The 17811-nt window shown below is 38.6% G+C and overlaps 1 protein-coding gene across 4 annotated transcripts in view; it reads right to left on the reverse strand.

The window, feature by feature from the left end:
• Window positions 1–1618: 1618 nt before the first annotated feature.
• The window catches only part of LOC134808976 (xaa-Pro dipeptidase-like), a 31429-nt gene continuing 15236 nt past the window's right edge, over window positions 1619–17811 (reverse strand). Inside the window, exons 2-3 of one of the 4 annotated variants that reach the window (XR_010153346.1) lie at window positions 9255–9422; window positions 6772–7037 (exon numbers count right to left, since the gene is read on the reverse strand). Coding sequence is in view for 3 of the 4 variants with exons in the window: in XM_063799877.1 (XP_063655947.1) it covers window positions 10022–10135 (114 nt within the window). In the remaining variant the exon portion in view is untranslated. Of the gene's footprint in view, window positions 1841–6771; window positions 7038–9254; window positions 9423–9604; window positions 10136–17811 lie in introns of those variants that run through there. The other 3 variants (XM_063799879.1, XM_063799878.1, XM_063799877.1) reach the window with 3 other exon arrangements.

Here is a 17811-nt window from a genome sequence, read left to right on the forward strand (position 1 = left end):
GCCTGACAAATGCTTGTTGCCTATGTGAACACATAAATCAATACCATTGCTCACGATTATTTACTAACCGGGATAACATCACAGGTGGGTGGGATTATTCAAGGAAGTTCTTTTTTTTCAATTTTATATAATATATATATTTAAAGATAGGGACTTACTCTGTCACCCAGGCCTGAGTGCAGTGGTGCGATTATAGCTCACTGCAGCTTCAAGCTCCTGGTCTCCAGTGATCCTCCAGCCCCAGCCTCCCAAGTCGCTTGGATTATAGGCGCACACCACCAAGCACAAGCACAGCTATTCAAGGAAGTCTTTTTTTTCTTTTCTTTTCTTTTTTTTTTTTTTTTTGAGATGGAGTCTCGCTTTTGTTGTCCAGGCTGGAGTGCAGTGGCACGATCTCAGCTCACTGCAGTCTCTGTCTCCCGGGTTCAAGCAGTTCTGCCTCAGCCTCCTGAGTAGCTGGGATTACAGATACCTCCCACCACACCTGGCTAATTTTTGTATTTTTAGTAGAGACAGGGGTCTTACCATGTTGGCCACGCTGGTCTCGAACTCCTAACCTCAGATGATCTGACCATCTAGGCCTCCCAAAGGGCTGGAATTACAGGCGTGAGCCACTGCACCAGCCTCAAGGAAGTCTTAAACCTATAACGTAATTGTTTTTACTCTTTCTGCTAAGACAGTTGGAAGAAAATGCAATTTGCATATACAGAAAAGTAGCTAAAGAGCTCTGGATGAAGAACCAGGAAATCTGGGTAGAATTGAAGCTCTGCCACAAACTGCCTGTGTGACATTGGATAAGTCACTTATATTAGTGACCTCATATTTTCAGGGGATTCCTTCAGATGTTTGCTCTGGGTCTGTCTAGCACCAACTATTTAAACTTGTGTAAAGAAGAACTCATAGATGTTGACATTTATTCTGAAGAAAAAATGGAGGTGACAGAACTATCCTTCTCAGGTTTCCTCTTGCTGCAGTATAAAAGAGATATTCATACAGAGACAATACAAAGCAGAATATGGTTAAAAAAATGCTAGTTTGTTTTACAAATAAGCAGCCAAATTTTGCCCAACAACTCATAATTAATTTACCATTAAAAATATTTCATACTATATATCCAGGCTGGGAGCAGTGGCTCATGCCTGTAATCCCAACACTTTGGGAGGCTGAGATGTGTGGATCACTTGAGTCTAGGAGTTCAAGAACAGCTTGGGTGACATGGTGAAACGCCCTCTATACAAAAAATACAAAAGTATCCAGATGTGAGCCTGGCACGGTGGCTCACGCCTGTAATCCCAGCACTTTGGGAGGCTGAGGCGGGCGGATCACAAGGTCAGGAGATTGAGACCATCCTGGCTAACACAGTGAAACCCCATCTCTACTAAAAATACACACACACACACACACACACACACACACACACAGTATCCAGATGTGGTGGCACGTGCTTGTAGTCCCATCTACTTGGCAGGCTGAGGAGGGAGGATCACTTGAGCCCAGAGGTCGAGGCTGTGGTGAGCTGCAATGGCACCACTGCACTCCAGCCTGGGTGATGGACCCAGACCCTGTCCGAAAAACAAACAAACAAACAAAACAAACACATTTTATATAATACTGAAACCTAACTTTTCCTTCTCAATAAGTTAGCCTATGCAAATACAGCTCAGTTGTAGCAGATGAATCTTCATTGCTCATTTAGGTAAGTGCATCCTCAGCCATCTTGCTGATAAACTGAGACTGTTTCCATCAACGTTCATAGAAGATGCAAATAAATCCCTTTGGGGATGATGTGTTTAACTAATATTTCATCATCAAACTGGAAGCTGAGTTCTCCTCCTAAGCCCTAGTGAGGAAAGAGAAATAAAAGAGAAAGTTTGATCTGAAAACAACAAAGCTTTAAAAATCCCCAGAAGGATCTCTAAACTCCATGGGGATTTGGCAAAAGGTCATTTGGAATGGATTGTATGTAGCCAGGATAGGAACCCAATTTGGCTTCCAGAGATTGACTGAGGTGGTAAAGGTCGAGGGTAGGAGAGAGGAGGATTACAAATCAATCCAGCCCAGGGATGTGAAAACAGTTAGTGCTGCTCTAGGAACTCAGAATGATGTGGACTTCACCTTCCTCTCTGCCATTTACACACTACGCCCTATGGTCCTCCTTTGGCAATTGAAATATTGGTGGAGGCAGAAGGTTTCCCTTTTAGCAACTGGGATGGGAATGTAAGAGATTGTAGAGCTAATTAATACAGACTGCCCCAGACGCAGTTAAAAATGCAGGAGAGGCTGGGCGCGGTGGCTCACGCTTGTAATCCCAGCACTTTGGGAGGCCAAGGTGGGCGGATCAAAAGGTCAGGAGTTTGAGACCAGCCTGGCCAGCACAGTGAAACCCCATCTCTACTAAAAATACAAAAATTAGCTAGGCATGGTGGCGGGCACCTGTAATCCCAGCTTCTCAGGAGGCTGAGGCAGGAGAATCACTTGAACCCAGGAGGCGGAGGGTGTAGTGAGCCGAGATCGTGCCACTGTACTCCAGCCTGGGTGACAGAGCTAGACTCCGCCTCAAAAAAAAAAAAATGCAGGAAAGCAGAAGGAATTGCTTGGATGTAGAAATTCTCATTTGGGAATTGTCTGGGGGGAATGAGGAAGAAATAAGTGACAGGTTTTTTTTTTGACCCTCTTCCCTTAGGCAAGTTCAACTATTAGATTCAGGCAGCCAGGCACAGGGAAATAAATAAAATTTCCTATTTAAGCCTACCTAATAATAATGATTTAATTTCCCTTTTCCTCCCCACAGTCATGACAAAAGTTGTGGATTTTGTGGACTTTCAGATTCCATTTCTATCTCCTTCCAAGCCATCCTTCTAAAGCAAGATATCTTCTTAATCACTCCTATCATTACCAACTTTCAGTGGCTCTCCATGGTTATTAAAGGCCAAACATCTCAAGCATGCAAACATCTCCACAACCCCAACGCTGCCTGCCTTTCCCTTTTCTTCCGCTGACCTCCCCACATGACCAAACTTCCCTCAATAATGTGGCAGTTACTTGTAAGTTCATGCCCTTGCCCTACTTTTGGCTTGGTGAACCCTCATGGATTCTTCAAAACTGGCTCCAATTGTCACCTTCTTTTGAAGTTTTTGTATCTTCCCATGCCAGAGGCTTTTGATAACCTCCTTATATTGTCTTAGCCTGGTGTATATACCGGCTTCCAGTTTTGTTTTCATTTCTCTTTCCCTAACTACATTGTGACCATTTGTTATTCCTACTGTGGCCCTACCCCCTAGTAGTGTCAGTCATAGGACTGATGAACAATAAATATTTGTGGAATCAATGAAGCTCTTGGTAGTTAACCTTTGGCCTTGATAAGGTGGACATGTTTTTATGTATTGGCTGACGTACCGAAAGAAATCAATGTCAAAGGGAAAAAGTCTTAAATTGTGTTTGTCCTTTGAAATCCAACTCTTTTTTACTTTGTATGGGCTACTTTTATTGTGACTAAACATCAGTACACAGTCACTGTTTTACATAAACATGGAGCTATAGTAGACATAATTGTTTAAGAAGCAGAATGTAACCATAATAAATGAGGAGGACACAATAGTACGGAATAGGCCCCAAGTAGGAGCTAAACAAACCAGACAATGGTAAGATAAAGTGAAAGATAAGGAGATAACACTCACAGGGATATTTGCCATCATGTAGAAGAGGTATTTCTCCATTGTGTAGGAATACATATGTCACCCAAGTGTCAGTTGTGTGGGTGACCCCAAGTACCCTCACTTTCTGGTCTGAGCCTGAATTTTAAAATTGAAGTAAGATATTGCTATCAAAAAGTCTCACCTGTGTAATTTTGTAGAGTTTACATGTCTTTATGCCCCGTTATGCTTCCTAAATATTGCTCCTCATTTCTGCTGTTAACTTTCTTTTTCTCTTTTACTGAAGCTTTGCAGTAATGGAGGGATGATGGCATAGCATCATGTAGATAGCAACTTGAAACTGAACATTAGATAGCTTTGTGCTGAAATTCATCAGCCATTCTTCACCACAGGGAATATCTTGCTGGTTTGGTGGAGGGCTGACCTTCCTTCTTGTAGCTCATACCTTCTCCTTATCTCCATTCTCTTCCTATTGTCTTGCCTGAGTTATTCACTGAGATTCAAAGTTCTTCTCACTTAATTGTGCAGTGTTTAACTTCTCTTTTAATTTTCCATGTCCTTCCAGACTATGCCCTGGAAAGGTCACATAGGTGAGGTCCAACACAATGGATGTTACTTTTTCAGTGAGCAGCATCTCCATGGATCTGATGCTACTCTGTAAATGTGCAGATGAGACCACAGTTTGCTCTTGTTTCATGTAGCAGTTTTCTTCTTTGGGACACCCATAGAAATAGCTGCTTTCTAGACTTAGAATTTTCTGAAGCCAAAACCATGAAAATCCAGAATGTCTGACCTGAAAACATTAAAACTCAAACAAATAGAATATGTATATGTTTTTTATGTTCTTTTTCTTTTGTGTATACATTTTCAGCAATTTACCCTCATGATATGAAATCCAGAAGTGTAAAGGCAACATGGAAAGCTATTCTTGTAGCATAAAAATTGGCCATGATTCAAAAATGAATCAGATGCTATCGGCAGGCTTTCTTCAGACCCATTCTTCCTTATCCAATCATGCTTTATGTCACCCCAGTTTAGTGATTTACTTTTAGTGGAATTTAACTTGAATGTCTTAAAATACCATCATTACATATATTTAGCTTTGGTTACAGTTATAAATTTGTTTAACAAGCTACATGAAATATATAGTTGGCAATGGTCAAAGTAAATATACCAATGAGATGCTCATAACTAGTTAGCCTGTTTAAAAAAAATCCTCAGGAATAATAAAAAAATAAAAAACCAATATAGCTGTCATTAATTGAGTACTCCTATGTGCTACTCTTCCAAGCACTTACTATGTAATAACTACCCCACAACCACCATATGAGGTAGGTACAAGTAGCATTTCCCTTATACAGTTGAGGAAATGGGGGCATAAAATGTTTAACAACATGTTCAGAAAAAGAAGGACTTAGCACATGGTCTATTGAGCTACTTTTGGCCTTTGGATCTCATGCTGAATTTTCTGTATTTCAAATGAGATGAAGAAGCTAAAATTCACAGAAGTGAAGATAGTTGCAAAGACGGGTTCACATCAGCGGACACCCATTTTGGTGCTCTTTGCATTGTAGCACCTGATCCTCCTTTTTTCTCTAAGGGGTTTGGGGTTTCAGTTTTTGCCAAAGAGCATGTGTGTTTTGCAGCTATCTGGGAGTAATTAACAAATGGCAGCCATAATACTCCAGTAGCTATTTGATTTGTCTGTTGCTAGGAATGCTTTGCCATTGTTTCCAGAGAATAATTATTATGTATTAACCTGTGCCTGATTCAGGAATGCAGTTGTACATTACAATAAAAAGTTCCACTGCTGTGTCCCTCCATTTAACCTCATAAATTCAGTGTATCATTCTCATTATACAGTAAAGCTTAAGCTTTATAGAACTAGAGACTGGTGCAGAAAATAAGATAAAATGTCCTCAATATGAATCATGTTTTAGTTATCTGAAGTCTCTGGTGCCAAGCCACTTCTCTGTATAGTTAAGCTACAAGTTAATGCAAAAAAAAAAAAAAAGCAAGCTATAGTTTTCAATTCAGTTACAAAAAAAGCCTATTTAGCGGATTCTTTTTGTTGATAATAACGGAAATCAATTTTAATTAGTCTAAGCAGGAAGGGAGAATTTAAGATAATGAAAGAAGACATGAATGTATTCTGGAAGCCAGCAGCAGAGATGGAGCCGTGACTCAAAAGGGACTAGAGATGGAGAGCCATGAGGAGCCCAGAAAACAGGCTTTCTTTATTTTGTCCTCCATTTTTCTCTTCAAATGTCTTTGCAAATATATCTCTATTACTCATCTACTCCTAAGACAAGGGCTGAGCCTCAGTTCTCAAGTTAATATAGTGTCTGTATAAGTGAACTGTCATTGAGATTTTACTTTCAGTCACAACTGTAAATTCCTAAGAAGGGGCTCTGATTGGCTCAATTTGGTTCTGGTGCTCAGCCATTGTGCACTTAGCTGAGTTCTAGGCAATGGTGTTATGTGACTAAAACATGGCTTCTAGGGTACCATTCTTGTCACCCAGGGGCTAGAATGGAGAGCTGTTCTTAGAGGAGAAGGAATTATAAGCTGGGCAGACACCACAGAGCTCTCTGTTGTTACCATGCATAGTAGTCCATTTTCATATTCCTATGAAGAAATACCCAAGACTGTGTAATTTATAAAGAAAAATGGAGTCACAGTTCCACATGGCTGGGGAGGTTTCACAATCATGGCAGAAGGCAAAGGAGGAGCAATGGCTTCCCAAGTAGCTGGGACTACAGGCGTCTTACAGGGCAAGAGAGCTCGTGTGGGGGAACTCCTCTTTATAAAACCATCAGATATCGTGAGACTTATTCACTATCACAAGAACAGCACAGGAAAACCCACCCCCATGATTCAATTACCTCCCACCAGGTCCCTCCCACAACATGTGGGGATTATGGGAGCTATAATTCAAGATGAGATTTGGGTGGGGACACAGCTAAACCATATGACCATGTAACTAGGTCTCAGTGTAAAACAGCCCTTAGAAATTCAACGACTGTGTCAAATTCAAGAATATTATCTCTTTTATCTAACTAGGCATATTTGTAGACTAGATGGCTTGAGTATGTAATTAAGGCAACATATTTTAAAATCAGCCTGAATAAACCAAAATGTTAATTGGAATCTACGGCAAACCAAAAAATATAATGAATCCCAAAGCTAAGTGGAAGTGTTTTGGATTATTCTTGATACCACACCATTAATTTGTGGGGATAATTGGGATGCATCCAAGCTTTTAGTCTTGCTGACGATGTTTAAGAGTTAAATTAGTTGACCACATTTCCTGCTGTAATTGTTGGTCAGATCCTTGGAAATGGTAGGGTTTTCACATGCTTCCATATAATTATAGAAATCAATCTAGGGGATGCACAAAAAGAGAAAAAGGAATTTCTTGTTATGTTCTTAGTGTAAATTTTGTATTCTCCTATGACTTGAAAGAAACTTGATGGATCATCTGGTCTGATCCCCTCATTTTACAGATGGAAAATGAAGTGGAGAGAGGAGAAGTGACTAGCCTTGTTGTCAAATGACAGATGAGTAACAGATCCAGGACTAAAATCCTAGATTCCAGTCTTTTATTATGTCCTATTATAAAAACTAGGATTCACAAAACATATGATAGTACTGCTGGGTAGTTACATTTTCACTAGTTTTGTTGGTGGTGTTGTTGTTTGAGACAGAGTCTCACTCTGTCACCCAGGCTGGAGTGCAGTGGCACCATCTCAGCTCACTGCAACCTCTGCCTTCTGGGTTCAAGTGATTCTCTGCCTCAGCCTCCCAAGTTGCTGGGACTACAGGTGTGCACCACCACGCCTGGCTAATTTTTGTATTTTTTGTAGAAAGGCAGTTTTGCCATGTTGGCCAGGCTGGTTTCGAATTCCTGGCCTCAAGTGATCCACCCTATCTTGGCCTCCCAAAGTGCTGGGATGAGCCACTGTGCCCATGAGCCACTGCACCCAGCCTATTTTCACTAGTTTTTAAATTGCTTTTTTTCCCAACATCTGGACTTTACTTATTCAGTATAATATTTTTTCAGGCCCTGAGTATAAATTCTTTGGGTAATTTTTTGGCTAATTTAACTTACCTGTAGCAATACTCAGCAGCATAGACGATTAGATAATAAAGAAAAAAATTTCCTAACTATTATTTTGGCAAAGGACTAGGTTTAAATTTTCTTAATTACAGAAGAAAAAAACAGCAAACAAATAGCATTTTAGTTTGGAGTAAATTTGTTCTTCACTACAAATTGTTCAGATATCTATAAGGACAAATTTCCATATTATAATTTTGTGTGTTGCAACTATAAAAATACTTTATCTTAAATGCCTTTTATCCTTGTTTTCCCCACTCCATCAAGACAGACTCAAAGAAGAACTGGGCTTTAGATTAGAAGTTAAAAACTGGCTCATAGATTTATATGTGCACAGTGCTCTTTCAATCTTTCTGTTTTCATTGTTCATAACGAACAGAGGAAATATGACTAAAGAGATTTTACTGATCCAAAGATGCTAAATTCCAATATGCATTCTGAATTCCAAATAATTTGGGAAATGAAGCATGATGATAAACAGGAAAATGAAAAAAAAAATGTAAGTGTAATGTGCCAACCTTCCTTGGCCAAATGGTCCGGGGTTAGAGTTCTGAATTCCTGGATTGTAATTTATCTGATTTTTAAATGTATATAACATTAATTTGCTTTTTCAATTCTACAGAATAAATTATTTGATTCTCAAATGAATATTTTTAATTTCAAGAACAAGTTTCTAAACAATAAAAAAGAGCTTTTATTATAATTTTAAGTAAGATCCTTGGTGATTATAATTAAAAAATTAATAAAAATTATTATCAAAGAACAACAGAATCATATTGTAAAAAAAAAAAAAAAAAGAACTACAGGGGTCCTGCTCCCTAACATTGAGTCATGTTCCCCAGAAACATAAACTTTCAACTCTTAGCTGACTCTTCTGAATTTTAACCCCATATTTCTAAATGTGCTAAAAATGTATTAATTTTTTTTCAGTCGTAGACATTATTTTATTGATTGACTTTCTGTACACAGTTTTTCAACTCCCTGAGCTACAGCTGTCGCAGTATTTGCATAGTCATAATATTATGAATGATGAATTTTTACTTATCCAAAAATTATAATATCAAGAAGATGGGGTTAGCAGAAGTATGTGTATGTGTGTATATAAGGGATTTTCTTTTTTTTTTTTTTTTGAGACAGAGTCTCGCTCTGTCGCCCAGGCTGGAGTGCAGCCGCGTGATCTCAGCTCACTGCAAGCTCCGCCTCCCGGGTTCACGCCATTCTCCCGCCTCAGCCTCCAGAGTAGCTGGAGCTACAGGCGCCCGCCATCACGCCTGGCTAATTTTGTTTTTGTATTTTTAGTAGAGACGGCGTTTCACCATGTTGGCCAGGATGGTCTCGATCTCCTGACCTCGTGATCCGCCCGCCTCAGCCTCCCAAAGTGCTGGGATTACAGGTGTGAGCCACCGCACCCGGCCAAGTAAGGGACTTTGGTATACATGGATCTACATTTTTGTTTTGTTTTGTTTTTTGAGACAGGGTCTTACTCGCATTCAGGCTGAAGTGCCGTGGTGCAATCATAGCTCACTGCAGCCTCGAACTCCTGGGCTCACGTGATCTTTCTGCCTCAGCCTCCTAAGCAGCTGGGACTACATGCGTGCACCACCATGCTCAGCTAAATCCTTTTTTTCCATCATCAATGGATGAAATAATATCTAAAATAAGAAAACAATGATCAAGCATTTAAAAGAAAGAAAAGGAATGGAATCACTGGGCAGATTCTGCTCCTTGATGAATATATTTGTTTTCAATTAAAATGTATATTTTAAATCAAAGAAATACACAATTACATGTTTCTCTTTTGAACAACTTTTTGTTTTTCCCAGCATTAATCATTGCCTAAATTTTTGATTAGCCCTTTTTCCCATATTTCTGTCACTAATTCATTCTATATTCCACCAGTTGAATATGTTTTTTCAGCACAATCAACATTTCAGATAGTCTATCAGTTCTTTTTTTTTTTTTTTTTTATGGAGTCACCCTGTTGGAACTTTCTATTCTCTTCTGCCAATCTTGACAGGTCTCTAGGCTTGATGACCAGCGAACATCCTGCGACTTCCCTAACTTCATACTGGAATTTCTTCCCCTTCCTGTGTGAGATCCTCTATTTCCTGGATCCTCTGTCTTGGGCTACTTTCTCATTTTGTAGATTTTATTTTCCAGGCACTTGTTAAGAGGGGGTGCTTGACCATTAAATTTCTTGAGACAGTATCTCACATATCTGAAAACATTTTTATTCTACCCTCTTATGTGATTAATAGCATGTGTGCACATGCATATGTGCTTGTGTAGAGAATTCTATGTGGAAACCGATTATTTCTCCGAATCTTGAAGACATTACTTCTTTGTCTTTAAGCTTCAAGAGTTCCTGTAAAGAAAGCTAGTATTATTCACAATATTTTATATATACTATTTTTTTCCCTGAATTTGAATTTTCACAATGATGTATGTTAATGTGGGTTTGTAAAAAATTCATTGTGCTGGATACTCAGTGCAATATTTTAATCTGTAGATTTCTGTCTCTTTTCTATTTCAATAGGTTTTTGGGGAACAAGTGGTGTTTGGTTGCATGAATAGTGGTAATTTCTGAGATTTCGGTGCACCCATCACCCAACCAGTATACATTGTACTCAATGTATAGTCTTTTATCCCTCACCCCCTCTTCCACTCTTTCTCCCCAAATCCCCAAAGTCCATTGTATTATTCCTATGTCTCTGCATCTTCATAGCTTAGCTCCCACTTCTGAGTGAGAACATACAATATTCGGTTTTCCATTCCTGAGATAGTTCACTTAGAATCAATGGTCTCCAATTCCATCCAGGTTACTACAAATGCCATTATTTTGTTTCTTTTTTTGGTTGAGTAGTATTCCATGGTGTGTGTATATATCACATTTTCTTTATACACTCATTGATTGATGGGCATTTGGGCTGGTTCCATATAATCTATAAATCTCTATCTTTCAGTACCAGAGCATTTTTTCTTGAGTTATTTCTTAAACTTCTTTCCTCCAAGAAAACCTGAATCTCTATGGGTGGGTTAGGGCTTGTTGACTTCATTTTAGAGAGACTAGGAATGGACCTGGCTGATTTGTTGGGGGAATTCTCAAAACTCCTGAGCCTCTCAGTTTCCCCATAGAGGAACTCTTCAATTTCCTGACTAGGTGTTATAAGCCTGGCTACCAATGTTGAGAAACCAAGTGGAAGAAGAGAGCCGATTGGTTATTCTCCAAATGACAAACTTCCTGTGTGTGTTTTTGTTTGTTTGTTTGTTTGGTTGTTTTTGCTAGACTGAAGAAGGGATAGGTAACCAGTTTGCTGAATGGTGGAGGAAGTTGGGGAGTATAACTCCTTCTTATATAATCCTGAAATCCCATCCTTCATCTTGATGTTTTGAGACAGCTAGTGACACAATATTCTGAGCCTCTCTGAGGTTCTTTGAAATGAGTTGCTTGGATCTTCTTGGCTTTCTCTTCTGTAACCTAGATTTCTATCAAATCTATTAAGCCAATTACTACTTAATCATTCTTTTCAAGTTCCAATATTTTGCTGACACCTTTTATATACTATTATCATCTCTATCATTCTTTTTATTCCTGTGTATTTATATAATTTTAATTTATATCTATTTAGTTCTTTTATTTTCTTCCTTTTTGGAAGATTGATGGAAAGACAGATAAATAGATATGTTCTTCTACCATATTTATTCTTTAGGGGAATCAGGACTTGACCCTACTATGCTGACTACTTGACTCAGTTCTTATATTTTTGATTTCAATGATTTGTTTTGGCAGGCTAATCTCTAATGTTTTCTCCACATTGTAATATCAAATAGCTATTGAGAGAAATATTGTACCTGGCTGCTTAACTTGCTTTTCTGATTAGAATTCTTTCTAATTTCTCTTATTTCTTGCAAGTCATAGTAAAAAAAAGATGCAAAATTAGTAGAAATAGATAATACATTGAAAGTATAATCCCAGCGCCTTGGGAGGCTGAGGCGGGCGGATCATGAGGTCAGGAGATCGAGACCAGCCTAGCCAACATGGTGAAACCCCGTCTCTACTAAAAATACAAAAAATTAGCCAGGCGTGGTGGCAGGCACCTGTTACCCCAGCTACTTGGGAGGCTGAGGCAGGAGAATCACTTGAACCCAGGAGGCGGAGGTTGCAGTGAGCCGAGACTGTGCCACTGCACTCCAGCCTCAGCAACAGAGTGAGACTCCCTCTCAAAAACAACAACAACAACAAAAAACAAACAACAAAAACACAATTAAAATGAAAAGATGTGAAGTAAACCTGCACGTATGAGAAAGCATATAATCTCACCAAATATAAAATATTGCACTGAGGTTCAAAATGCTGATTATAGAAGATAGGATGAAGACTCCTATCATAGTTAGCTGTTCACATGAAAACAAGTTGAGAGTTTAAAGGGTATATGTGACACACATTTTGCCAATGTTATTAAGAAAACAAATGTATTTATAAGTTGCAATGTATAAGTATATAATTTAAGTTTTAAAAGATCAGACCACACCTAGAATTTTGTGCTCATTCTCAGTATAGTACTCTATTTTTAAAAGGGAGATTTTCAGCAGAAGTATATCCAAATAAAAGTGTTTAGGATGGTGACAATTTCTGGAAGCAGGTCCCATGGGGAATGATTAATTTTACCATAGACAGCCTGGAGAAGGGATAATATGATCTAAAATATTTGAAGGGGTATCAAGTGGGAGAGGGAGCAGATTAATTTAGTCTCATTCTAAAGGTCAAAAATAAGATGAATTTAGTGATTCATATCTAACGGGAGCTCTCCTGTTAGATATGAATTCTTAGGAAGACAGACTCTTGAAAAGATTCCTCTTTGAGGCGAGGTTTTGAACCAGACACTTGAATCATCTGTCAACATCCTTTTAATGAATAACTTGTTGGAAAAGTGCCTTTGAAAACATTTTTGGCTTCCTGTGACTTGGCTTAATTTAGAAAACACGTGGTTACTTTGTCTTCAACAGATTCCTTACAGTCACCTTGAATTCATGAATGATGTGATTGACTTTTGGTCTACAGCTTTCGATAGTGAGTCCCTCAGTGAAGACCTTCCCTATCACATTTTTTATTCTCTGCCCTTTTCTCCTGTCTACTTTTCTTTTATGTTATTCTATTTAATTTTTATTTTTAATTTATTTTTAAATTTTAAATATAATTTTATATATTTAAAAATATTGTTTGTAGTTATTATTTGTAATTATTATGGATACATAATAATTGTACATATTTATGGGGCTACATGTGATATTTTGATACAAGCATACAATGTGTAATAATCAAGTCAGGGTAATCGGAATATCCATCACCTCAAGCATTTATTATTTCTTTGTGTTAGGAACATTTTGATTCTACTATTTTAGTTATTTTGAAATATACAATACATTATTGTTGACTATAATCACCCTATTCTGCTACCAAACACTAGACTATTTGTTTTAAAATCTTTATTAAGCTATAACCGACATATGATAAACCAAGAATATAAAGTGTACAATTTGACAAATTTAGACATATGTATACACATAAAATTCTTTTGTTTTTCTAATTTGATGATCTCTTACCTTTAATTGAGATGTTTAGACTAATTACATTTAGTAATTGATGATTAATGATTGTTATGCTTCAGTTTAAATATGCCATCTTGCTGTTTGTTTTGTATTTGTATCATCTATTTTTTTATTCCTATTTTGTGCCTTCTTTTGGGTTATTACAAGTGTATTTTCATTCCTCCTTGCCTTATCTTTGTGCTATTTTTGCCACATATATTACTTCTACCTAAGTTATATATGTCATACTGCATTCTTCTTATTTTGACTTAAACCAATCTTCTGGTGATTAATCATATATATATATATATATATATATATATATATATATTTTTTTTTTTTTTTTTTTTTTTTTTAGACAGAGTTTTGATCTTGTTGCCCAGGCTCGAGTGCAATGATGGGATCTCGGCTCACTGCAACCTCTGCCTCTTGGTTTCAAGCGATTCTCCTGCCTCAGCCTCCTGAGTAGCTGGGATTACAGGTGTGCAACACCATGCCCAGCTAATTTTTGTATTTTTTGGTAGAGAGAAGGTTTCCCCATGTTGGCCAGGCTAGTGTCAAACTCCCGACCTAAGGTGATCCACCTGCCTCAGCCTCCCAAAGTGCTGGGATTACAGGTGTGAGCCACTGTGTCAGGCCTCTTTTATAAGTCTGAGAAAGTCTTTATTATACATTTTTGTGAATGGTACTTTTTCAGGTTTAGAATTTTAAGATGTGAGGGTTTTCTTCTTTCGGTATTCTAAAGATGTTGTTCCACTGTATTCTAGCTTGCATTGTTACTGAACAGGAGTCAGCTATTATTATTTATATTACTTTATATATAACATGTCTTTTTCTCTCTGGCTGCTTTTAAGATTTTTTTTTTATCACCGCCAGGCGCGGTGGCTCATGCTTGTAATCCCAGCAATTTGGGAGGCCGAGGCAGGCAGATCATGAGGTCAGGAGTTCAAGACCAGCCTGGCCAAAACAGTGAAACCCCCATCTCTAGTAAAATACAAAAATTAGCTGGGCATGGCGGCAGGCACCTGTAATCCCAGCTACTCAGGAGGCTGAGGCAGGAGAATCGCTTGAACAAGGGAGGCGGAGGTTGCAGTGAGCCGAGATCCCGCCACTGCCCTCCAGCCTGGGTGACAGAGCTAGACCATCTCAAAAAAATAAAAAAAAAAAAAAGATTTTCTATCACTGGTTTTAAGCCTGATGTTTATGATGTTTTATGGTTTACTTTTTTTGTGCTTTGGATTCATTGAGCTCCTTAAATCTGTGGTTTTATAGTGTTCATTACATTTGGAAAAAAATTACACTTTTTTACTTCAAAAATTTTTTTCCTACTTATTCCTCTCTCTCTTCTCCTTCAGCAATTCCAATTACATCTTATTAGGCCTCTTGAAGTTGTCCCACAGCTCGCTAATGCTCTGTTTATTTTTTGTCTGCCGTGCATGCACGCGCGCGTGTGTGTTTGTGTGTGTGTGTACTTCATTTTGGATAGTTGCTATTGTTGTATCTTCAGTTTACTGGTATTTTCTTTCACAATGTGTAATCTGTTATTAATTCCATATAGTACATTTTTAATCTCAGAAATTGTTGTTTTCATCTCTAGAAGATTAATTTGGGTCTTTTGGAAAATATTTTTTATATATCTACAAAACCTGATTAGTTTTACACCTACCATCTTGAACACATGAAATATCATTAACAATTATTATTCTAATGTCTTTTTATACTAATTTTATTACCTTTTTCTTTTCTGGGTCTGTTTCTATTGATTAATTTTTTTTCTTTTTTAAAATTATACTTAAAGCTCTGGGGTACATGGGCAGAACGTGCAGTTTTGTTACATAGGTATACACGTGGCATGGTGATTTGCTGCACCCATCAACCCATCACCTACGTTAGGTATTTCTCCTAATGTTATCCTTCCCCTAGCCCCCCCACCCCCTGACAGGCCCCGGTGTGTGATGTTTCCCTCCCTATGTCCATGTGTTCTCATTGTTCAACTCCCACTTATGAGTGAGAACATGCAGTGTTTGGTTTTCTGTTCTTGTGACAGTTTGCTGAGAATGATGGTTTAATTTTTGTCCTTAGCATAGGCCATTTTTTCTTGCTTCTTTGCATGCCTGGTAATTTTTGATTGTATACCAGACATTGTGTAATTGTTGGGTGCTGGTTATCTTTATATTCTATATCTTGTATCTTATATTTTTATATTCTAGTAAATATTTTTACCTCGTTTTGGAACACAGTTACATTATTAGCAAGTAGTTTGATCTTTTTGAGTCTTGCTTTTAAGCATTTTAAGGTAGGACTAGACTGGCCTTTGATCCTGAACTAAATTTTCCCTTTACTGAGGCAATACCTTTCTGAGTGCTCCACCTAATGGACTATGAATTACAAGGTGTTCTACTCTGCCTGGTGAGAACACGGACTATTCTTGGATTTGTGAGCCCTAGCAGTGGTTACTTGTGCTCTTTTTTGGATGTTCCTTCCATAGTCTCATACAGTTTTCTCACATGCATGCACCTGTCAATACGCAGCTGAACATTTGAGGGGGACCTTTTGAATAATTCTGGAGCTCAATCTTTTTCTCTGCATGCATAATTTCTCTCCAGGGACCTGTCTTGCAAATTCTAGCCACCTTTGCCTTCTCAGACACCCAGCTCTCTCTCCTCAATTTAGGGTGACGGCTGGGCTCTGCGTGGGTGCTGCACCCCTGCAGTGTTGCCTGGACAGAAATATCTGTCTGGGCAGTAAACTAGGGCAACAGTGATTACCTTATTTGTTTCTCTGAGTTTCAAGTATCTCTGTCCTATAGTGCCTGATGTCTACTGCTTGAAAACCACTGTTACATGTTTGTTTTTTTTGGTTGTTTAGTGAAAGAGTAAATCCAATCACTTGTTACTCCATCTTGGTTATATGTAAAACTCCTGTTGTTCTATTTTTGTGATAAAACTTAAGTTCCAGGCCACGTGTGGTGGCCCGGGCTCATACCCGTAATCCCAGCACTTTGGGAGGCCGAGACGGGTAGATGACTTTGAGGCCAGGAGTTTGAGACCAGACTGGCCAACATGGCCAAACCCCATCTCTACTAAAAATACAAAAATTAGCCAGGCATGGTGGTGTGTGCTTGTAAGCCCAGCCACTCGGGAGGCTGATGCAGGAGAATTGCTTTAACCTGGGAGGCAGAGGTTGCAGTGAGCTGAGATTGTGCCACTACACTCCAGCCTGGGCAACAGAGTGAGACGCTGTCTCAAAAACAAAACAAAACAAAACAAAACAAAGCAAAACACAATTTAAGTTCCTTGGCTCTGAACCACTGACTTCTACTTCGGAATGCTTACATAGGCTGCTTTAGGTGGCAGCATTAGGCATCATGTCATCATTCCTAACTTTACAAAAGCTATTATGAGGATCCTTATTTCTAGCATGTGTAAAGCAGTCCCATTCCTACCTCAACAGATATTTGATGAGTGCTAGATCCCTGATACTTGGGATGAAGCGGTGAAGAAGATAGATAAAACCCTTTCCTTTAAAAAGAAAAATTTAAATAAATAATACGGGCCGGGTGCAGTGGCTCATGCCTGTAATCCCAGTACTTTGGGAGGCTGAGGTGGGCGCATCACAAGGTCAGGAGTTCGAGACCAGCCTGACCAACATGGTGAAACCCCATCTCTACTAAAAATACAAAAAATTAGCCAGGCATGGTGGCATGTACTTAGAGTCCCAGCTACTCAGGAGGCTGAGGCAGGAGAATTGCTAGAACACGGGAGGCGGAGGTTGTAGTGAGCCGAGATCGCACCACTGCACTCCAGCTTGGGCGACAGAGTGAGGCTCCGTCTCAAAAAAAAAAAAAAAAATAATAATAATAAATAAATAATACGATAGCTCCCTATCAGTACTTTTTTACATTATTTATTATTCTTTGCCACCTGATATACCATATGTCCATCAGTTTATTTTTTGGTTTTTCTCCAGGGAAATCGTAAGCTCCGTGAGAATAAGGACTTTATTTTCTTTCATTTCAAGTGGTTAACATACAGATTTTTGACCCCTTCCTCAGATTTATGGATACTGAATTTCTGAGGGTGAGGCCTGAAAATTAAAAATTTTAGCAATATTCCCAGATAATTTGTGCCGACTCTGTGGTTGGTGAACCACTGGTTTAGGGTATAGTAAAGGTTGAAAGGAAATTTAGTCATAAGCTGCGTAATGACCTTTTGGCCAACGATCAACAGCGTATATAGTGGTCCTGTAAGATTATGATATCGTATTTTTACTGTACCTTTCCTATGTTTAGATACACAAATACTATTGTGTTACATTTGCCTACAGTATTTGCTACAGGTTTGTAGCGTAGGAGCAATAGACTATACGATATGGTCTAGGTGTGTAGGAGGCTATGCCATCTAGGTTTGTGTAAGTTCAATCTATGCTGTTTGCACAACAGTGAAATCCCCT

The sequence above is a fragment of the Pan troglodytes genome, chromosome 19, assembly GCF_028858775.2.
Source record: "Pan troglodytes isolate AG18354 chromosome 19, NHGRI_mPanTro3-v2.0_pri, whole genome shotgun sequence".
NCBI lineage: Eukaryota > Metazoa > Chordata > Mammalia > Primates > Hominidae > Pan > Pan troglodytes.